We start from the raw sequence: 24,202 nt of genomic DNA on the forward strand, positions 1-24,202 counted from the left end.
CTATCGAATTTGTTCTCTCGAATTCTCTGATCCTTACCTCCTTTTTTATTGTTTTGAACTTGTTCCCTTCCAACAAGTTTGATCGTATGCTTTTGTTCTAATTTTGTCTTTCTTGGTGATATCTCTTTCGTTCCTTCCCTCTTGGTTTGTCGATTGACTCTTCCTTGCTTTTTCGGAGGTGTTCTCAGGTACGATCGTCGCCTTCCAGCCACTCTTCGAACTCGTCTTAATAGTTTCCGAACAAGGTTCTCCTTCTCTATTTGGGTGACTGCCATCCTTCTCTCTTCTCTTTCTCTATCTCTTTGCAGAGACTCCTTGATCCTTTGTTGTATTGCCTTCAATTCTTCTTGTATCTCCAACAACCTTGAATCTAGCCTCTGACCACGATCCATAGCGAAACAATTCTCCCAAGAAAGAACGGCTCTGATACCAATTTGTTAGGAACCCTCCTAACAAGAACGGTACTAAAAGATATAGAAAAACTAAAGGACAATTCAATTATAGAAATATAGTAAAAATGTATTGAAATATGCTATAAACTCACAAACTAACAAGATAAACCCTAGTCTTTCGAGAGGGATAGTCTCTCCCAAATTCCCAAATGGAAATTCCCACCAAATTCTTCACACCCCCCTCCAATCCCTCTCCTTCTATTTATAACTAAAATCCCTAACAAACTTCATATCTAATTACTCATTTGCCCCTTCTAATACTTATCCTAACATTTACTAATAATTCTATTATTCCCAAGACTAGGGGTCTTACAGATACTTGGGTGAATTCTACCCCTTTACATGCTGCCATCCCTAACCTTTTTGCTCTCTCTCTCTTGCTAGGAGGCTACGGTCTTCGATTCATGAAAGGGTAGAGCTGTTGGGACCTAAAACTCCATAGGAACCTTACTGCTTTGGAGATAAGTGAATGGGCTGTTTTGTCCCTCTTATTAACAGATTTCCCGCCACAATAATCAGACGACAAATGGTTCTGGAAGCTTGAACCATCTGGGATCTCCACGAAATCCTTGATTGCCTCCAAACAAAATACAAACTCCACATATGCGAGGGCCCCTACAAATCAATTTGGTCAGACCGCTTCCCAAAAAGATAAACTTCTTTATTTGGAAACTATCACACAAGGCTGTTCTCACTCATGAAAACTACAACGTCTGCCTTTGATGACCATTTCCTCTGCCTGGTGCACACTTTGCAGGATGAGCAATGAGACACCAAGCCACCTCTTCGTCTTTTGTTCTTTCTCCAAAAGATTTTGGGATCTTAGTACCTTTAATTGGTATGTGGCTTTTCTTTGAGACATCTCTAGTTTCGTATGCCTCACCCTCAAGGGTCACCCATTCAATGGAAGGAAGAGACTCATTTGGATGCACCTTGTTAGATCTTTTTTGTGGTTGGTTTGGCTTGAACGAAATAGCTGGATGTTCAATGACAAATATCAACAAATAGACCCTTTCATAGAACATGTTATTTTTATTGCTATCACTTGTGTAAATTGTCTAAATACTTCATGTCTTATAGTTTTGATTCTCACTTGACCAATTGGACGTCTTTTGTAACTCCTTTGGCTCAAGGTTTTTTTTCTCCCTCCTCTTTTGTAATTTCATACACCAATGAAATCGTCTCTTATAAAAAAAATCGTACTTTAGAGGGGTCAAGAGGTCTTGGAAGGAGATTTGGGTCCTCATTAGGTTTAATGTTTCTCTTTGAGCCTCGGTGGTCATGGAGTTCTGTAATTGTTCCTTAGGTCTCATTTAACTATATAGAAGCCTCTTTCAGTCAAGATAGGTTCCTTTTCTGGGGCTGATTTTTTGTATGCCCCTTATATTCTTTTGTTTTTCTGTAATCAAAGGTTGGTCTTTCATTAAAAAAGAAAAGAAAAGAAAAGAAAAAAAAAACCCCCACCTCCTAGTTTGCCAAGGCTAGGATTTGCTTGTGAGGGGTTATTGGTCACTGCGGCCATATGGAAAGTCTATGGAAACTGAAGAGTGAAGTCCATCCCCATGTTTTGCCTAGAGGCATCTATTCTGTGGAACAAGCTGGCAGAGGTGTTTCATTTTATCCTCCTTTTTCCTTGTTTGTTTGGACTAGGGATTTGCTTGTGAGATTTTTGGTTTGCGCTCCAAGGATACAACCAAGTAGCTTAGTGTGGTTTTGATCGGCTTCTTTGATTGGTCTGGACTTGGTGGAATAGGAGAATTTTTAATGATGGAGTCATAAGTTTCGGACCAGTTTCTTTCATTTGTTCTCAATGTTTTGTTTTTCTATTTCAAGAAGGAAAACAGATTTAATTGAAGAATAAAATAAAAGGAGTAAACTCCAAAACACCTATAGGTAGATTACATGAAAAATTTCTAACAAGAAATCAGCTTTTCCTTTCTTTATTTCTTTTAATAGGAAATATATCATCAAAAGAACACAAAAGAATAGCCTAAGGGCAGAGGGTTGAGGAAACCCCCTCCCACAAAACTAATAAAGGAAACCCTCAACAATCATTAGAAGGCTATAATTACAAAGAATTTGGTGTAATTTATCACCACCAAGATGCGATATGTTGAACAAAAGGTAAAAAAGAATCAAAAGAGGCAAACGTATCTTCAAATATTGGCTTTTTACCAAAGGCACCACAAAAGAGCACGGGTAGTACATCTCCATAGGACGTTTTCTTTTGCCATAAAAGCTTCCACCATCAGGACCTTCCAACATCCATTCATCAATCTTCTTGAGAAGACAACCCTCCACCCCAATAGTATTAAAGAGATTAAGCCGCCCTTTAGAAGGAAACTCACAATGTTGAAACAAGTGATCCATTGTTTCCACTTCTCTAAGACAGACAATAGATGGATGGAGAAAGGGGTCAATTGGGGAACTTCCTTTGAAGCTTCAATTTAGGCTCGAGCAAGGGACTGCAGAAAGAACTTCACTTTTTTGAGGATTTTAAGCTTCTAAATAAAGCTAACTATGTCATGGCCCCCTTAGTCAAATTTAAGAACGTGGATTTGGTAGAGTACCTACCCGAGTGATCAATCTTCCAGCACATTCTATCCCTATTCCTATCCACCACCCTAGAATTTGAGGAAAATCACATACAAAAAACAATCAGAAAATGGGTTGTATCTTCTAAGCATTAGTCTCATTTTATTATATCAACAAAAAACTTATTTCTTGTTAAAAAAAATTTAATAACATTTACACCTGTACATGAGAAATCACCAATTCCATAAAACTGTAAAAAAAAAAGAACCAAAAACTATCATATAATTATCAAAAGAGGACAAAGAGTACCCAAAGAGGAACCAAAAAAACACTGTGTTAAGAGCTAGCTAAAGAGTCTTTCTTCTCTCCATGGAGGATTACCATCAAAGATGTAAGCAAGGAACTCATATGGAGAATTTGAAAAATCCAAGGACCACCAAAAAGCATCAAGAATAATGGCCCAATAACGAAAAGCATAAGAATAATGAAGAAAAAGGTGTCCCGGATCTTCAGAGTGAGCAACACACATAATACACCAAGATGGGAAGAGTGACAAACAACGCATACATCTTTGAAGCTGTGTTACTAGCTCCAAGACTGAGCTCCCAAAGAAAAATATTTATTTTCTTTGTATAAGAATCCAACCAAATCACCTTATAAAGATGGCTTGAAATATAACCGAGGAGTCCACCAAATCAACCTAAGAGATTTTACTGTAAAAGTATTGGACATTCAGCAACGAAAATTTGGTTTAGGGTTCAAGCCTCTTCACATTAGATCTATATTGATTTTATTTCTCTTGCTTAGTCCTTTTCTTCTCTATGTACTCGTCTTGAAAATTTTGAAATTTTTTTTCTTTTGGTTTCCTTTACTTTGAGCATTAGTCTCTTCTCATTTTATCAATGAACAGATGTTTTGTATTTTTTTTTAAAAGAAAGAGAAAGAAAAAAAAAAGAAAAATGCAGTAGTTGGAAATCGTTTGGTCCTTCACATTTTTTTTTTTTTGTATCCGGTCAATAGTAATTATCAATGTAGTAGTTTCTTATAACTTGAGAGCGGTTGGAGGAATCTTCGTATCTAATTGAAGGAACCTTTTGTAATCTTGTTTATAAGAGATTTCATTCATCAATGAAATAGTTTCTTATCAGAAAAAAATAATCCTTCAGAGTGGTTGGCTGGAAATCATTTTTTCAGAAACTATTTAGGACTTAGGAGCCAGTGATTGAGAAACTTCAAGGGCGTTCAAAGATAACAAAAACTTGCTGATCGCTTCAGAACTTTTCTCCCTGTCGTTTGCCTTTCCTTCCTGTGATATAATAACAGTTTAGCTGCTTAACATCACATTTTAACTCTCTCTCAATTTCTGGTCGGATTATTTTGATTTTATTCTTTTATGGTTCTTGTAGGTCTTTATGGAAATTGACAAAATTGGGGCAGAGGCAGTAAATGGTCAAGAAAATCCCTTACCATCATTATTGGTCACATTGAATGGCTTATTTCTCGATCTAGAGGCATCAATTTGTCAACTGCATGCAACACATCCTGTAACATTGACATTTTTTGTTAACTTTATTGTGAAAAATGCTGAAGCAGAAATTATTCTAATTTCATGTTTCAGTTCCCTATGTTTACTTTGTAAATGACCATGCAGACGGATTTTACCGATGGAAGCTTTTCAATTCCTCTATTTGAAAAAGTACCAGATGTGAACAAGGAGGGATCTCAGTGGACGGGTTGTGAAATTGGTGATGCTATCAACCTGCTTTATCAGAACCTTCACAACTTGGACTCTTTCATATCTATTCTTGTAAGATCTCATTTTGGACGCTCCTATTATTACTAATTTAATTTCCCACCCCTGAACTATTTTTTAATCAACAAGAATACTTTCAATCTTATTTGTTTCAACTTTTTGAGACCTGTGGCCACAAATTATCAGATCAAAGGGGATAAAGTGGTACTACTACATAGCCGTTTGATCATTTACAACTCACCTTTAAGCATGCACTATATAAGCACATTTACTATTTTGCTGGAAATATAGCTCAAATAACGTTGTCATGCATTCCAATTCTGTCACTTACGGTGACGGCTTGAGAAATTTGAGATTAAGTAGTAGTATTATCACCTACAAGGTAAAATTCTTTGCACTGACTTTGATGTAATAGTCTGATGTCTCTCTCTAGTTCTCATGATTTGTGCAGCAACTATTGTTAAATAGTTGATGTAATGTTTATTATGCTAAATCTTATCGATCAATTTATATTGTAGTGTTTTCTCCTTCTCCTTTTTAATTTTTAATTAAATGATCATAACCTGCCCTGTCAACCCCAATGAAAGCTAGGAATAGCAATATCGTTACTACCAATTTAGTGAAATTTTGACTCAACAGTGGCCACACCTCTATTTATGGATATATAATCACCTAAGATTTGAGACAATCATTATATTTTATTCCAGTCACTTCAGAATTTATATACTGTACAAGGATCATCTAAGGTAAATAATGTGAGAAGACAATAAAGGGCATGATGTCTAAGATATTAACAATAATACAAATTGTTAAATCACCCCTGAATTTCTGGTAAATTTATTTGTTTGTCATAATATAACGCTCCACTTTTGGGCTTGAAATTGGCATGAGGCTAGTACGTGGTGTTGAATATTATTATTATAATAATAATATTTATTATTTTTCTTGAAAGGAAACAATGCTTTTCATTGATATAATGAAAAAAAAATATATTGAGAGAAATACTAGAACAACAACCAACAACCAAATTAAACCTAGGGATTAGGTAGTGCACTTAGGAATCTCAACTAGGTTGACACCCCATTAGTCCATCATCATCTCCAATACACAACATCAAACAAAAATACGATGATAAAATTAGAAGCCCTCCATTACAATGCCAAGACAAACAAAATGCTAAATGCTAACTATTGTGCTGGAAAAATAAAAGCCTAAATTGACTTAGGTCTTGGAGAGAAAAGTCTGCAAAAGACTTGTAAAGGGTGCTACAAGAGGAAGCGGTGAGCCGAGCTGTCTCGAACCGGTCTAACCAAGGAGTGTACTTTTCATGAAACATTCTTTGATTCTTTTCAGACCATAATTCAACAAGCAAAACTTTGATGACGTTGAATATTAATTGACAAGAAATTACAGTCAATATAGTTGTCCAAACATACAGACTCTTGCTCCATGTTAAATCATTAACCAACGTAAACGCTTTAAGCTAATGGGTCACATTAAATATAATTTTATTCATAGTTTAACACAAAATACTAATACAAATATTACTATGCTCCCTCATCAGGTTGGTATTGAAAACAAAGTTATGGAGCATCATAGAGTTATTCCCTACAGTGATGCATTAATTTGATAATTTATGAATACTTACTAAGCAGTGTTCATTTAAGTGTGTTTTCCTCATATTCTGATGGTTCTTTTTTGTATTTTTTTCTTTCCTTACTATGAGGTATTGATGTGCACTTGTCTTTTCCTTTTTAGGTTTGTAAACATCGAAAGCCAAGGAAACTGACTCAATACTGGCTTAGATACACTTGTGGTGCGATTGGTCTTTCAGTCTGTTCTGTTTGGCTTATACAACATAGTAGTTTAACGGGGAGCAATGACATTGAGAATTGGGTTCGTGAAGCACATAATTCAGCAGCTAGTTTTTTCAAGGATCACGTAGAACAACCGGTATTATTTTTACTTTTTGGATTTGGTTTTCTTTGTCATGATTGGAAATTTGGAGCACCTTTGTCTATTTTCTTTACCATTTTATTTTATTTTTCTTGGGTTTGGTCTTCGGTTATGGTTGATTATTAGGCTTAAATAACTTTGAAGTCTCTCTTCATGTCATAATGGATCTTTTTTCATTTATCAATTGTGAGAGGAGATGCTTTGTTTCTCAATATGAGTGTTTTGAGTGTTTGTTCGCAGAGGAGGTGATCGAGGGTATTCTCTTTCTACTGAATTTTCTATGCACGATGACCTTTCTTGTGGTATGTGTCCATTATAAAGGATCTATGGACAGAGCTTAGAGATTCTTTTGGGCATGCTAATATTATTGGTTTCTTGGAGGGATCAGGGGTCTGTAATGTTGCTTTGTTTAAGTATTTGTTGTAATACATAACTCTTTCTTTTATTTCTTGTGATGATTTTACAAGAGGGAGCACCCCTTATATATACAACTATGATAGCTAAGTATGGAAAAACTTATAACAGTCAAATAATGTACATATGGTAAGAATAAAAATAAACCCTAATTACAGGGAATAAAATCATATGTACAAGGTAGGAGGAGATTTTCCATATTCAACACTCCCCCTCAAGCTGGGCGATATATGTTGATTAGGTCCAGCTTGGTTTTTAAGTCTTCAAACATATTCTTGAATAGGGCCTTTGTTAGTATGTCAGCAATTTGCCTTTTGGTAGGTATGTAGTTGAGTGAGATGCTTTTGTTTTCAATTTTTTCTTTAATAAAGTGTCGATCAATGTCCATATGCTTTATACGATCATGATAGACTGGGTCTTTGGTGATACTGATAGTAGCTTGATTATCACAGTGTACCTCCATTGGTTCTTTTGATTTGATTTTGAGTTCAGATAGAATGCTTTTGAGCCACATTCCTTCGCATATTCCTTGAGCTAGAGCTCTTAGTTCTACTTCGACACTGCTCCTGGATACTACAGATTGTTTCTTGCTTCGCCAGGTGACTAAATTCCCCCAAACAAAGGTGCAATATCCGGAAGTTGACCTTCTGTCTATTTTTGAGCTTGCCCAATCGGCATCTGTGAAGATTTCGATGTTTCTTCTCTTAGATTTCTTGAAAGTATAATCCCTCTCCTGGAGTTCCTTTCAAGTACCTGAGTATTCTGTATACAGCTTGCATATTGTCTTTTGTTGGACTGTTCATAAATTGACTTATAAAGCTAACTGCAAAACAGATATCAGGTCTTGTGTGAGTTAGGTAAATCAGTTTTCCAACTAGCCTTTGATACTAATCTTTGTTAACCATTTTGTGATTGTTTTCTTTGATTATGTGATTGTTTGTGTCAATTGGAGCATTAGCAGGCTTGCATCTAAGCATTCCAGTTTCCTTTAATAGGTCAAGGACATATTTTCTTCGAGAAATGCTCAAGCCTGTTTTTGAGCAGGCCACTTCCATTTCTAGGAAGTATTTAAGGTTGCCTAAGTCTTTTACTTCAAATTCCTTGGCTGGCTAAGAAAAGTTTTAGATTTCTTATTTCTTCTTCATGGTCTCCTGTAAGGATAATGTCATCTACATAGACAATAATAATTACTATTTTACTCGTGCAAGAATGTTTGACGAAGAGAGTATGGTCAGATTGACATTGTGAGTATCCGTTTTCCTTTACCACTTTTGATAATTTATCAAACCACGCCCTACGGGATTGTTTTAGACCATATAGGGATTTTTTGAGTTTGCATACCTTATTTATGGTTTGAGTAGATTCTACATCGGCCGGTATATCCATATACACTTCTTCTTCTAAGTCTCCATTAAGGAAGACATTCTTTATGTCTAATTTGTGAAGAATCCAATCATTATTCATAGCTAGGGGAAACAGGACATGAATAGTATTTAATTTTGCCACCGGGGCAAATGTTTCTTGATAGTCAATGCCATAGGACTGGATGACTCTTTTGGCGACGAGTCTATCTTTGAACCTATCTATTTCTCCATTAGCCTTGTACTTGATGGTGAAGATCCATTTGCATCCTACTGTTTTCTTTCCTGGAGGTAGGTCTGTTATTTCCCATGTGTTGTTCTTTTCCAAGGCCTTTATTTCGTCTAATACAGCTTGCTTCTAATTAATGTCCTTAAGGGCTTCATAGACATTGTTTGGAATGTAAACTTGGGATAGTATAGTTGTGAATGCTTTAAACTTGGGAGATAGGTTTTTGTAGGACAGGTAGTTTTGGATGGGATGCATCGTACAAGTTCTTACCCCTTTCCGTTTTGCAATAGGAAGATCAATGTCTTCAGTAGGTGTTTCAGCTGTGGAGTTGGAGACATGATTTTCCTGTATTTTGGTTGGATTTTGATTGAATACTGGTACATGTTCAAGGGTGTTCTTCCTTCTAGTATAGACTATAGGATCTTTCCTACTTTTTGGTGGGTCTTGATTGGGAATATCGATTTCATGTATATAAGGAACATACGGAGCACTCTCTTCAATGAGATCTAGTTTTTGTTTCCTTCGTTTTCCAAAAGTTTTTCATTTTCTATGAGGGTGGGAGGTTCAGTGGTGTCTTGCTTTTTGAAGTAAGGTTGGGTTTCAAAGAAGGTTACATCCATGGATGTATAGAACCTTTTTGTAGTTGGTGAGTAGCATTTGTATCCCTTTTGGCTTGGAGCATAACCAAGAAAGATGCATTTTATTGCTTTAGGATCTAACTTACTCCTATTGGGTCTATGATCTTGGACAAAAACTGTGCAACCAAATATTTTTAAAGGGACTTGAGAAAATAATCTATCATGAGGAAATACTTCCTTAAGTTTTTTAAGGGAGTTTTGAAGCCTAATATTCGAGAGGGCATTCTATTAATATGGTAGGTGGCTGTTAGAACCACTTCTCCCCAAAAAAAATTGGCGGGTGTTAGCGTGACACATTAAAGCTTTAGAAACTTCTAGGAGATGTCTGTTTTTTCTCTCCGCAATTCCATTTTGCTGGGGAGTGTTAGGACGTACTCTAGTGGGCAATACCTTTTTCGTTTAGAAAGTTTTTCAAGGAAGTGTTAAAATAATCCTTAACATTGTCAGTGTGAAGGATTTGGATTTTGGTGTTAAAGAGATTGAGAATCATGGCAAACAGATTCTGGAATATGGAAGTAACTTCAGATTTTTCTTTCATTAAAAACACCCAAGTAAGTATAGTGTGATCGTCGATAAATGAAACAAACCATTTAGCTCCTGTTACATTCTGAACTCTACTAGGTCCCCAAACATCACTATGCATCATAGAAAAGGGATAAGAGGGTTTTAATGTGCTTACCGGATATAAGGATTCGAGCCAACTTTGCCATTTCACAAGACTCACATTGAAACACCTGAGAACTTTTATTGAAAATATCTGAAAACATCGTTTCAAATATAGAAAATTGGGATGTCCTAAACGATTATGCCATTAACTTATTGTACTATCATAATTGCTCTTTAAAAGCAACCAAAAGTAGATGTACTAAACATAATTATCTTTAGAGACAACAAAATTAGATGTACTAGATGCACTATCATAATAGTCTTTAGAAATAAACGAGATTTGCTAAGACTAACTCCTTGACTTGTGGCTTAAGAGCATTTAGTATGTAGAGACCCGAGGTTTCCTTAGCATTGCAATTATCTTTTCCCGAATTCAAATCTTGAAATATGCAATTATGTGAGTAGAAAGTTGCACTGCAGTTTTTCATAGACGTTAGTTTGCTTATGGAAAGAAGATTGCATTTAAGATTTGGGACATGCAACACATTCTCTAATACTAGATCTTTAGATACAAACACACTGCCAATTCCCATTACTTTAGTATAGGTACCATCGACAATCTTCACAGTAATTTGACTTTTACAGTGTGTGTAGTTAGTTAAAAGTGAGATGTTACCTGTCATGTGATTTGATGCACCAGAGTCAATAACCCAAGTACTACAATTTTCTTTGGTTGCATTAAGGGCCCAAAGAAAGTTATCTGATTGTGCCATTGTTACTATGCTAGTTTCTGATGTTTTTTGAGTAGGTTTCGGTTGGCCGAATAATTTTTGGAGAAGGTCCAACTGTTCCTTAGTAAACACATTATATTCAGGGTTGACGTTACCTTCTGATGATGTACTTGCTTGATAGGCCTTTCCACGTCTGTTTCCTGCACCTTTGTTGGGCTTTCAATCTGAAGGTTTTCCATGAATATCCCAACATACTTCTTTAGTGTGTCCTGGTTTTTTTACAGTGTTCACACCATGGGTCTTGGTTTTCGTTGCCAATTCTCAGTTCCTGTGTAGTTCTGGTTTCGATTGTAATGGTTATCGTGAGTATTTGTATGTACCTCATTACCAAGGTTTCGAGCAAATAAGGCTGATCCTTCAGATTCAAAACTTGCAGTCACTCCTAACATTAGTTTCTTCCTACTTTCTTCTCTTCTTACTTCTGCAAACACTTCTCTGATATTAGGTAATGGTTTAATAGCTAAGATTCTACCACGTACCTCATCAAGTTCTTTATTAAGGCCAAGCAGGAATTTGAACACTTGTTTCTTTTCAACTATCTTTTTGAATGTAGCTTCATCTGCAGTGCACTCCCACTTATGGCTTTCAAATACATCCAGTTTCTACCAAATGCGAGATAGTTGAGTGAAATAGTGAGTGACTTGCATATCCCCTTGCTGTAGTTCATGAATTTTTCCTTCAATTTCAAATGACTCTGCAGTATTTTCTTGATCAGAATAAGTTTCACGGACTGCTTCCCAAATTTTGCTTGCAGTTGAGAAGAGTAAAAATCCTTCACCAATCTCTGTCGTCATGGAGTTGATTAGCCATGACATAACCATATTATTTTCCGCTTTCCATGTCTTGTATCTTTGATTAGTTTGGTCTGGGATAGGATTTTTGCTTGACAGGTAGTCTTCCTTTCCTTTTCCACATATGAACATCATGACTGATTGTGACCAATGTAGATAATTCCTTCCATTTAATTTGTGATTAGTGATTGGAAAAATGGTCCTTTCAGTATTGTTAGAATTTATGGATGCCATAGAAAAATAGATGATTTGCAAAACAAGAAATTAAGGACGAAATAGGGAAAAAAAAGGAAAACTTATAAAAAAAACTCTCCAGACTCGGTTTCTGTCAAAAAACCCACTCTAGACCCGGTTTCAATTGGGTTCAAAAATGTTCCAGACCCGGTTTTGTCAAGGAGCTGCTCCAGACCTGAAAATTGCTCCAGACCCGACCCGATCAGGTTAACAAAAACTTACCGACCGAATTAGGTTAAAAATTGCTAGACTCTTCACGATCCTCCTTAACACGATCCGACCCACGATATTTATCGACCCGGTTCAGCAATCGGTTGTCACTCTGCATCCACGATTAGTGGCCACCCACGATTGGAGACGAGGCTTACGAGAATCGGCACCCACGGTTGACGACTTTGAGCCACAATTGACGACTTTCGGTTGATGAACGAGCTTCGTGGTCGTCGGTCGAAGAATGTGTTTTCGGCCGAGAATGCTTCGATTAGTTCCGATTAACTGTTTAGACGCGATTTGATGCGTTTTGGCCGGCCGTTCGTGAGAGTCGGAGTACGAATTTGCTTCGGACGTGAAGCTCCAAGGAATCTGATGCATTGCTTCAAGGAAATCGGTATGTTTGAGATTTCAATGTTCTGTTTTTCTTTTCTAGGGTTTCGGACGTGAAACCTATAGAAAAGATTCAAAAAGATGGCTTTGATACCATGTTGTAATACATAACTCTTTTTTTTATTTCTTGTGATGATTTTACAAGAGGGAGTACCCCTTATATATACAACTATGATAGCTAAGTATGGAAAAACTTATAACAGTAAAAAAAATGTACATAATGTACATATGGTAAGAATAAAAATAAACCCTAATTACAGGGAATAAAATCATAGGTACAAGGTAGGAGGAGATTTTCTATATTCAACAGTATTGATGTAATTAAATTTTTTAAGGTATGGATATAATTAAATTTTCTTTAATCCAATTTAATATATTATATTATCAGAGTAGGAGATCTTGTGTTTGAACTCTTGTAATGTCATTTCTTCCCAATTAATATCAATTTCCACTTGTTTGGTCTTCTACAAAGTATTGATATAATTACAAGTGAAGGAGATTGTTAAAATGTTGATATAATTAAATTTATCATAAGCCATCAGCTTGAGCTCTTGTATTGATTGATGAAACATGCTTGTTGGGTTGAGAGGGCTGAAGAAATAGAAACATTGAATGCTTGGGAGATTTATTGATGCTTGCGGCTTGGTTGGTTTTAGTCTGATAAATGGTTGTCTCGTGCATTGAATCTTAGGGACTGTAGAATTAGTTTGAGGATTGCTTTGCTGGAGATTCTCCCTAGATTAGGTTCACAAGCCTTGTTAGGACTGCATTCAATCCTTCCAAGAAGTGAACCCTTAAAATGGTGCCCAACTGTTTTAGATTAAAGAGGACGTGGGTTAGGGACAAGGGATTTGAAAGGGGGTTTTGCATTTTGTTTATTTCATTACTTCAATGAAATTTGTCCCTTATTTGAAAAAAGGGTTTGCCAGGTTTTTGCTCTATGGAAATTAGAGGTTATGAATCAACTACAGGAAAGTGGCAGTTTGCAAGACTATATCGTAGATGATTGCTAGTGTTTCTTAGCTTGATCTTAGGGAATCTGTAAGGTATCGCCTTACTGTGTATTGATATAGCGGAAAATGGAAATAGTCTGAAGGCTTTACAATACTATCAGCCTACTGAAGAGGCTGAGGACTCCCGCGAGATACTTCTTAAACTTTCTAAAAGCATGAAAATGTAAACTAGAGCAATTCTCCTTTTATATACTCTCTTCCCCCCATCAGAATTAACAACGTGATGGTCCCCACACGACATTCCCTTAAACCCTCAGCCTTACTCCTCATGTAACAAACTTGTCTCCCTATCATCTTCCAACTTACCCTTACCCTTCTTCCTATTGGTGGCCTAACAGAATCCCACTGTCTAAGAACTTAAAGCTTGATTTATCAAATCTTGACTGAAACTTTGGACAGATTCTACCGAGTGTTTTGCACTAATACGGCATTGTAGATTGAGCTAGATTAATCAGGGCAACTTTCTTTTACCAAAGTCGCCGATAGGCAACTTTCTTTTACCAAAGTCGCTGATGGCAGAAGAAAGTGATGTTTGATGTAGTGAGACTTTCCATGTAATAGTTCCCATGATATAGGGCATCAACGATTGATTAATGTAACTTATAATGATTGATTTTCAATGACTGAAGTGACAATTCAAAAACTCTATGGAATTGATATTCTAACTCCGTACTTTGCAGCTTATTTCAATTAGAGACGAACTTTTTGATACATTTAGAAAGAGACATAAAGGTGTCATGGAGGTTCAAGAGGTTCAATTAACTGCTAACTCGCTGCACAGGTGATTGTCTTTCACTGGCTTAATTTTTCTCCAAGTGAGAACTAAACTATTTAATTTGAGCTCCAGTTTATTGTTGGAAACGAGAAATGTCAGTCTTGCACAGCTTAGGTCTTTCTCCAATGGTAAAATCGAAGATTTTTTTAGAAAACTATTTTAGTGAAAAGTTTTGTATCCTTATCTTTTTTTTAAAAAAAAACAATTATCTGTTTTTTTAATAAAGGAATTAAAGCTTTTCATTGCTAAAATGAAAAGAGACTAATACTCAAATTACAGGAAACTAAATAAAATTACCAAATTTACCAAACTTTTCATTGATGGATGAAAAGAACAAAAAAGTCCAAGATACAAAATTTGATAGGGACTGAAAATGGAAACAAGAAAAAAAAAAGTTACAATACAACAAAACAAACGAGCAAAACAAACTCTGTAAACCTAAGGGAAAAAACTAACCAAACCTAAGTCACCAAGCACTGATTCCTGAACAAAACCAGCAATAGAAAAAAACCAACCAAGAAAAAACCCAGCCTGCAAGGCTCTGTAAAAATCAGCTGAAAACAAGATCCAAATGAAAACGTCTGCCTCCAAATACTACCATTACAAAACCAATTTGCAAACAACCCTCTAGTTTTTCTTTCATCTTATTATTTTATCTATTTATTTATTTACTTTGATTGAAATGCTGAACTTTCATTGAGAAAGATGACAAAATTCAAAGGACATACCAAAAACCCCTCTATGGGTTGAGTTTGATCTGTGTCAATATGATGGTGGTTGATGACATTTAGTTAACTTTTATTCTTTCCACATGATATTTTCTTCTCGCATTGACTTTTCCTTTAGACTAATAGTTGATAAAGTTAAGAATTTGTCTTGAAAAATTGTTAGTTTAGCAGTTGTCGGTAATTGTTTCCCAAACTTCTTCAAAGAATTGTGATTTACTATATATGTTTCTGTGGATATTGGAAATACTATTCATAAACCCATAATTTTGGGAGAGAGAATAATTTCATTTGTTCTAGGAAATGTTAATTTGGAACACATTAAACAAAACAATAAATTTAAGAAAATAGTTATCAGAAACATGTTTCACTAGCATGTTAATTGTGGAAAACAAAACTATTCTATAAACGATTCTCATACAAGGCCTAAATTTACAACAACATCCATATGGTTTTTTTGTTTTCTTTTAATGAAAAAAAATTAAATAAGCATCCTCTTCTTTCCAGAATGTTACTTGCTTTTAGTGAGCACACGAAAGGTCAGAAGTTTCCAGACGATGCATCATATCAAGAAATGCTTGCTATAGTCATGGCCAGGTTATCCTCCATATCTTTTTTGTAGGTTTATCTACCGTTGAACTTTGCAAGGTGCATGAATTTGTTCTTGAAAACCGAGGAAGGCTGGCGTTTCTTATAATTGGTGTTATTGCATCTTCTTTTGACCATATTTCTCTTGATTCCTTTGATTCCAAAATTAGTGCTTTGGCAATTGAGCATTGATGTCATCAAGTCATTGGTCTAAACATCGACTAGTGTGTCATTCTTCATATTATGTCCTGAATTCAACTTTCTCCTCTTGGGTTTCTAATGAGTTCTTCAATCACATTGGGTCATTTCTGTTGGCTCTCATATTGAAGTTTACATGAATAGCTTGGTTAATATTTATCAACATGCATATTTCCATGTGGGGGTTCAAATGTTATTTGACATTAGATGCTTTTCTTCCGTTCTCTCTCTGCAAATTTGGTGGAAGATAGTGAAGTTGTTTAGGGGTTAGCTTGGCTATTCCTATATTGGTTAAGGAATGCATTTACAGCTTGTTTGTGGAACCTGTATATATGGAAACGGAAAATCCTTTGGCTAAATACTATGAGAACTATAATGTGGAATGCTTTGCTAGAAATGCACAAAAATATTTTCAGAAATTCTACAAAGAATTTGTGTGTGCGCGCGTGCGTGTGTGCGTTTTTTTCTTCCTAGCGAAGCTTTCACTTAAAATTTCATAATATTCTTCTTATATTAATGCAATTTTTGAAATCATGATTTCTATGAAAAAAACATTGTAATAATCTGATATCAACGTATGTTTATTCAGTTGATCTAATGGATGATTTTTTTCAATGATAGATATCCATTGTTTTTCCTAATTTAGGTATGAGAAAGAACTGATGCATCCCATTCAAAATCTTCTCAGCGGAGAGCTGGCCCGTGCTTTGCTTATCCAGGTTGTTACATGTTCAATTATTATCTCTATATGTACGGATACGTTGTACTTTATAGTTTTCCGTTTGTGTTGTTGCAGGTGCAGAAGCTAAAATTAGATATTGAGACGTAAGTTCAAAAAGTTGCAACTTTTGGTGTACAATACATTATAAATCTTCATCTTCCTTTTTTGGTTTCATATGATGATGGCTTTTAAACAGGGCAATGCTTGAGCTTGACCAGATTCTCAAGGCAAATGAAATCAATTTTGCTGTTCTAGCTGCATTGCCCGCATTCTTTCTCTCACTTCTTTTGCTGATGCTTTTGCGTGCCTGGTATAAACAGGTAAGTGAACTAAAAGCAAGTTTAGTTTATATCTTTTAAAGTTAAATTCAAGTGTGATGTTGATTTTATTTCTACCTTTCTTTCGAGTTCCTCTATCAAATTAGATTTTGTATTCCAGGAAGACGTTGAAGTAGTAACACAGTCGCACTAGAGTGCTCAACCTCATCTGTTACATGGTCATTAAGTTGAGTGGGTAGTGGGGCCATCAACTTACCTACTACTCTTAAACTTGGTCGAAGTATCTAAACCCCCAAGCCCACAATTCCATAAGAACATTTTTTGGGTGTGTATAGATATTCATATTTCTAAATTGCCTTAATCATCTAAGCTTTAATAATTCTTCGACTCAAAAGGAACTAGACAAAGTGAGATGTTACAATCCATCTACCCAAGAGAATCTAAAAGCCAAACTCAAGCATCCTCTAGTTGAAATTTTAGGTTATTAAATTTATCTTCTATTGAAAGTAATACACATACATATTTATGTATGTACATTTATTTAAACCCGTTTCATAACAATTTCATTTTTAGTTTTCTGATTTTGAAAATTGTGCTTGCTTCCTCCGTCTTTTTACTATATTTTTCACCTCTCTTCATGAAACATTTAAAATCTAGGCCAAATTTCAAATGCAAAAAATCCTTTTTGTAATCACCTTTAGGTGTCGGGGTCTCCCCTTATTTCATTTATTCAAAGAAATTTCTTCTCTAAAAAAATCTACTCATTATGACATTTAGGATACTAGAGCTGAAGGGAAGGGAAGAGCTGCTCGGCTTCAGAGAAGGCTACTAGTTGTGGAGGTGGAGAAAGCAATTATGCAATACCAGAGTTTTGTTGACCAAGGACGTGTAAGGCATTCAATCTACTTGTTGGCTTCTCAAACATGTTTCTTCTCCGTTTATTCACATTTTGTTTCCTATAAAATAATTGTTTTTAGTTTGCAGATCAGCATGAGAATATAAACGTAATGGAACAATTAATCCTAGCACATTAAGCCATAAGTTTTTACTATTTATTTGCTATAGGGATACACTCGTTAGATAAGAGAATATCAAAAAAAGAAAAAAAAGAAAAGAGGAGAGCGGTCTAGTAATCTAAATCAACCTTCAAAATTAAGGGCATTAAGTTAGAACTTCCAATTGGTTCAAATAAAACAAGAGTAGAGAAAAAACTGTACTATTTCCTTTTGCCGCCTCGAGAGATATGTCAACACATGCTGCTCAGTTGAAGTCTATTCTATCTGGAAAAAAAATCCTATTTCTTACTATCCAAAAATTTCTAAAAACTGTACTACCTGCAAAAGTCAAAATATAGTACTCGTCTAGATGATTTAGCCTTGCTTTTAGGGTTGGATAAATCTCCCACAATATGGAGAACATTGAACTTGTTACAGTGACCCTGGCTTTCTTCTTGAGAGTAGGATTATGGATGGAGGAGGCACTCTTCCATCCCCTCCTTCCGCAATAAGGGGCAATGTCCCATGGTATTTTTTTCTTTGCTGTTATGGTTGAAGATAGGGGCATATATGAGTTGGGTTGGATTGGAGGTGTTTTCTGAACCAACCCGAAAATTTGGTTTGATTGGGTTGACAACCTAAAAGACTCAAATAAAGTCTCCAACCCGACCCAACCCAAACCCTTAAAATTCGGGTTGGGTTGGGTTGGGTTGTCGGATTATAATTTATTTATTTATTTTTTAATTAAAAATATGTAAATTTATCTACAGTACATGACTAATAATTAAAATCTTATAAAATTCAAATGTCAAATACCAAATATGTATGATATTTTTTACAAACTTTAAACAAAGACAAATATCATAACAATTTTAAAAGAAAAATATTAAAAATTCACAAATTAGTCAATACAGAGTAATCAAACTTTAAACAAAGAGAAATATAAATATAATTTGGGTCGGGTTGGATCAACCCAATTTTTTTTAGCCAACTTGCTACCCCACCCAACAAAAATAGAAAAAGTTTAACCCAACCCAAAAACAAAATTAATCCAACTCAACCCTTACATTTTAGGTTGGGTAATTTAGATTCTTTGGGTTGCCGGGTCATTTAAACATTGAAGAGAAACTGGACAAAAATTTAAGAGCTTGTGAAAACTTGGGAGGAGGTGGAGGTGTGGTCGTTGTTGGGTTAAGCATCTTTCTATGGTTGCTAATGACTAAGACTTTTTGTAATTATTCTCTTGATTTGGTCCTTTTAAATGGTCCTTTTTTGATTAGCCATTGAAGTATTGTTATAACTAAGTGTACTATAATCCACTAGTTCAAGCACGACCTTACTTGAACAGGATCTGTTCTATAGGTTGTACAACTGTGTCCTTGAGTTCTAAGGAGACAAGAACCAAAGTCTGGTGGATGAATTGCTACCTTGTGACTAGAGCGTGATTAGTAACCAATGGGCCTCGGTCCGGTGGTTGTAGGGGATCGTTCTCAGCAAGCTTCCAACCTGCTGGGATGGTTGCAAGGTGGTCTGACAGACTTCAAAACTTTATAATCCACTAGTTCAAGCTTTTGGGTTGATTAGTGATTTGATGTGGTATCGGAGCAAGAGGTCTTGTGTTTGAATTTTTGTAATATCATTTCCTCAATTTTTTTTTAACAAGATACGAAACTTTTCATTTGATTAAATAACAAGTGACGAATGCTCAAAAAATAGCAACAATAATGAGACAAGATTACAATGAAAAGATAAAGACATTCCGATATTACATATATCCTCTAAAGAGAAGTCAACAAAAGATTTGGGAAGAGAACACTCAAGTGAAGCCTTAAGACCAGCTGAATCAAAACTGAACTTTTCAGTAGATCAACCGATATACATCAATTGATCGAAAATCTAACCCAATCGAGGGGACCATTAATGTACTGATGTAATTACATTTACCAGAATCCCTCAACTTAAACTTTTGAATTGATTTGTGATTTTCTTTTGAAACGGAAACAAAACTTTTCATTGACATAAGAAAAGAGCAATAGCTTTACAATGAGACAAAATACAAAGAGACAATATAACAAACCAAAACAAACAAGAACTGAAAATTGAAAACTGAGGATCAGCAGGTGCACCCGGAAATCTCAACTATGTTGACACCCCCATAGCACCCTCATCATTTCCAATACGAGATACAATAATTCAGAGATTATGAACAAACTGAAAAATATTTTGGATAGAATAATCTTCAAAATGCTTGGATTGTGAACTCCAAGTAGAAGCTAGTAGTCGGGTTGACCCTCCATTTGTTGGGCCAATCTATGAATTTATCATGAAAAACACTTTGGTTACCGTCAAACCAAATCTCAGAAACCAAAGCCCATAATATCTGAGCTCTATAGGCAAGAGAAGGGCCAACCAACAAATCAAGAATGTTGTTGATTTAATGATACTTCTTTTGGGTTGGGGGCAGTTGGACTTGTTGGGCTAGTTTTTTCTATGCCCTTTTGTACTCTTTCATTTGTTTTCAATGAAGGCTTATTATCTCACAGAAAAATATTATTAATTAGCTACTTGTGTTTCAAACATAGCTGTTTCTCCATCCCAAAAAGGCAAACACAATATACAAGAGAAGAAATTGTTTTTCTTCACGTTGCTTCATTGAGTATCTTGAGAGCTGATTGCGAATGTTTCCATTTTCCATTGATTTGCAGGTAAAAGATGCTGAATGTAGGTTTGGGTTACTGTTGTATAGTTTGGGTCGGTTGTACCATGCTTCCGAGAAGCATGCCAAAGCAACTGGTGAATGGCTATAGTAAGTCTTAGTTCGGCTTTTCTTTTCTCTTTCTAGGCAATACTTTCCAATCAGCATGTGTTCCAGGAAGAGAAAGATGAATAACATGTCCTGCATTATATACAGAATAATTGTTTTTGGCAGAATTTGACATGAAACCATGCGACAATCTTCTAGGTCACGAGTTGTAGCCTTTTCATTTATATTTACCTTTTTCACGCATCTTCTCATACAAATCCTCTTTAGTCTTAAACCAGGAATCTATTTAAAGAGAAAAATAGTCTACAGGTAAGAAGGGGCCAAAACAATTATAACATGACCCTCAAAACACTATCTACAATATTTTAAAACAAAAAATGAAATTTTTTATTGAATAAATGAAAAGAGACTAATGCTGAAATATATACTCCATATGGGAGTGAAAAAGGAACAGAAATGAGAAATAAAAAAGACAAGGAAGTGCCCCAAAACCCAAAAAAACTGAAAGAACAATCTTGCAAATAACTTGAGGCTTGACCCAAACTTTAACCTTCAAAAAAACCTCAAAACACCATATACATCAGGACATCCCATCCTTTGAATTGAAAATTAAAGGGGTGTCAGTGAGTATTTACATAAAACTTCGTTTACAAGTGCAACCTTGTAGTTCTGCCCTATCTTCAAATTAATCAGGGACAGACTTCGATGGATATAAGCCTGCAATGAATGTTATCCAATATGGCATTTCGGGAGGCACTTTTTTTTGTCTTACGACAAGTTCTAGAAGAAAAATGGTCTCTCCCATATCTTCCTCCTCCCCCAGCCAGGCTTACCTTCTCACCTTCTTTTGTAACCATGGACGTTGATCAAAACTCTCATAATGGTTGCTTGCCTCATAGCAGTTAAATGCGCTAAAGAACAGAAGGTTTTTGTTTTAGATTTTGATAGTAGGAAGGGCAGCAGTGAGATTTTCCTTTTTTTAAAACTTTTGATCAATACCATCTCCTTGCGATCATTCTATGAAGAGACCTTGGGAGATGAGAAAACTATGAGAAATCTCTTTCATACAATAGATCTACATCACCAGTCGTATTCCCATGAGCCATTATTGAAGTTAGGAGGTTAATATCTTCGGAACCTTTAGCCATAATGAAATTAGAAAAGATAAGAGTAGAGATTAAATGAAGGAAAATAGTCTAACATGAGAAGAATCTCTTTCATACAGTAGATCTACATCACCAGTCTTATTCCCATGAGCCATTATTGAAGTTAGGAGGTTAATATCTTTGGAACCTTTAGCCATAATGAAATTAGAAAAGATAAGAGTAAAGATTAAATGAGGGAAAATAGTTTACATGAGAAGAACTTCACGGGGCAAGACTTTTAATATGCTTAACTAAAGAAGGGATCAAAGTAAATTTACTCGAAGATAAGTTAAGAGGATGAGCAATTTGATGAAATTCTACCAAACATCAAACAATTTGGGTTATCTAATAATTCAGGCACATTATGAGATTAAGATACATGAAGTAGGAAACAAACATCCTCTTTGAAGGCTCTTTCTGTAGTTTGTTGCTTGGCTCTCCCTTTTTTTGTGGACTTTTTTTTTCTTTTTTTCTTTCATTTTTTTTTGGGAAAAAGAAAAGCAAATATCCTCTTTAAAACAAGGAATTACTCGACCCCTGGCCGTCATTATTATCATCTCCTTGCTTCGTCGTTCTTTTACTTTTTGTGGTTTATTGAAATTTGAGTTTCCCAAATCTTGCGCTTGATCTTACCAGAGATGCTATTACGATAAATCACATCCTAAGATTATATTCATTGCATGCTCTTCACTTGAGTTTTCAATGTGAAACTGACAGAACAAGCAGTTTGTTGCAGTGTACACTGAATTCAACACTAAATAGTCACTTGTACAAATATTAAATTCGGTTATTCGGTTTTTCCGCAGTATAGTGCATTTACATTAAAGTTGTTATCTAACTTTGTAAACAGTTTGAGGCAGGATATTCTGGATTTGGGGAAGCCCAGTCTTCCAACGAGAGATAAACTCAGAATTACCTGGCGCATGGAACGGGTATACGATTGTTTACTTCCTGCCCTGAAACGTTCATAAACACGCCTTTTTCTTCTATTCAACTCCCCCGGAACATTTTTTTATTTAATTAATGGAAGAATTTTGCTCCCACTTCCAAGCCTAATGCCTTTTTCAACCTGCATTTTTGGCCCCTGGTTAAACCCAGTTTGCGTTTCCTGCATTAGTTTGTTGTTGAGGAAGAAAGATGTACAATGATGTCTGACCTTTTACCTTTTGTTGTGCTGATAACTTTAAAATTTGTCTTCATGTTAGTATTGAACTTTGTAAGAATACTCTTACAAATGAAAGAACTGTTGAAATTCATTGATGGATTCATGAATGTCGGGCAACCTTAATCATAGTATTGAAAGTAATTGTTTTTGGGGGAAAAAAATAATGTAGTTTCTTTTTTTCTTCTTCTTCTTCTTCTTCTTCTTTTTTTTTTTTTTTTAATACTTGTTTTCATGAAAGATGATAATCAGCAAAGTACCCTTGTTTTATTTGCTTGGTTGTAGTTTCTTAGTAACTAATGTAATCTGTCTATTGATTAATTAAGCTACTCAACCCAATATAATCAAGTATGTTTTCAATATTACTTTACTTAAATTGGATGTCTTATTAGTTTTGGTTTGGTATGACAAATTTAGTTAACTATAACTTAGTGATATTTCACTGTTGATTTTATGTAATTGGATTACTTTATCCAATAAGAACTGTGAAATTTGAAGAATTTTTGAAATAGTTTGAATATGCATTCTTATTCTTGCCATGGACGTTTAGTGAAATTTTTTGCCATTTATTTTGTGCTGAAAACTATTACACTTTTCTAATTTGTATGTATTTAAACAATATAATAACTGGACAGTCATTTTTGGTCTTTTGAAGAAGTGTCATTTGATTGGATAAAACCATCTTAACCAAAATGTAAATAGAATTTAAACTACTTCTACCATAAACTTGATAAAACTATCGGTTTTCACCTGAAGAAACTTGATCAACTATTAATTTTCACGAGAAGGGGGTGTTTGGTGTTCAGAGTTAAGTTGAATCGGTAATTATTATTTGAGAAGTTAAATTATCTAGAGATTTAAATTGTTGTGTTCATGGTGTTGTGTGTGTTTGGAGTATAAAGTTAGTTGAGTTGGGTTGGATATCCGGTACAGTTTAAATAAAATTGGTTTTGTTTTTTTTGTTATTTTTTATTTTAATTTTCAACTATATACATATTTTTCAATTTTTCTTCATTCTTAAAATATAACAAATTCTCTACAAATATTCTTACTAAATACAAAATTTTGAATTCAATTTTTGAACCTCAATGTTCCATTTCTAAACATCAAACATATTCTGAATAATGATAACTAAACATAAAACATGATAATCTTAAAAATTGGACAATATATATATATATATATATATATATTTGCAAATGTATTGTAATTAAAGTGTGGGGTGAGATTCAGATCACGAGGTTGATATTATGAACACTAGACTCTTGTTGGCAATTGGACAACATTTTTGTTCTCTTTTATTGAAGAACGTAACATATTTAATTTTAATCACACAATTTGAACACTCAATTGCAAAACAATTATATTTTTTTTGACTCAAATACATGTCATGTTCCAATAAAATGAATGTTTTCCCTTTTATCTGATAATCACTTTTTAATGGTCAATTACTTATGAATTGATTTTTTTTATAT

The 24,202-nt window shown here is 34.9% G+C and overlaps 1 protein-coding gene and 1 non-coding gene across 3 annotated transcripts in view; both read left to right on the forward strand.

The window, feature by feature from the left end:
- LOC120089292 (protein DGS1, mitochondrial) overlaps positions 1-22,891 on the forward strand; it is a 31,643-nt gene extending 8,752 nt beyond the window's left edge. The window contains exons 4-14 of one of the 2 annotated variants that reach the window (XM_039046718.1): positions 4,394-4,531; positions 4,639-4,794; positions 6,499-6,693; positions 14,057-14,157; positions 15,384-15,473; positions 16,309-16,381; positions 16,459-16,487; positions 16,580-16,703; positions 17,439-17,549; positions 20,362-20,462; positions 22,416-22,891. In XM_039046718.1, the coding sequence (XP_038902646.1) occupies positions 4,394-4,531; positions 4,639-4,794; positions 6,499-6,693; positions 14,057-14,157; positions 15,384-15,473; positions 16,309-16,381; positions 16,459-16,487; positions 16,580-16,703; positions 17,439-17,549; positions 20,362-20,462; positions 22,416-22,536 (1,239 nt within the window). In that variant the 3' untranslated portion in view covers positions 22,537-22,891. Of the gene's footprint in view, positions 1-4,393; positions 4,532-4,638; positions 4,795-6,498; positions 6,694-14,056; positions 14,158-15,383; positions 15,474-16,308; positions 16,382-16,458; positions 16,488-16,579; positions 16,704-16,821; positions 16,959-17,438; positions 17,550-20,361; positions 20,463-22,415 lie in introns of those variants that run through there. The other variant, XM_039046719.1, reaches the window with a different exon arrangement.
- Positions 18,987-19,196, forward strand: LOC120089589. The gene has a single exon (XR_005485263.1). It is a non-coding gene; the product is annotated as a small nucleolar RNA U3 (small nucleolar RNA).
- Positions 22,892-24,202: the final 1,311 nt, after the last annotated feature.

The sequence above is a fragment of the Benincasa hispida genome, chromosome 10 (genome assembly GCF_009727055.1).
Source record: "Benincasa hispida cultivar B227 chromosome 10, ASM972705v1, whole genome shotgun sequence".
NCBI lineage: Eukaryota > Viridiplantae > Streptophyta > Magnoliopsida > Cucurbitales > Cucurbitaceae > Benincasa > Benincasa hispida.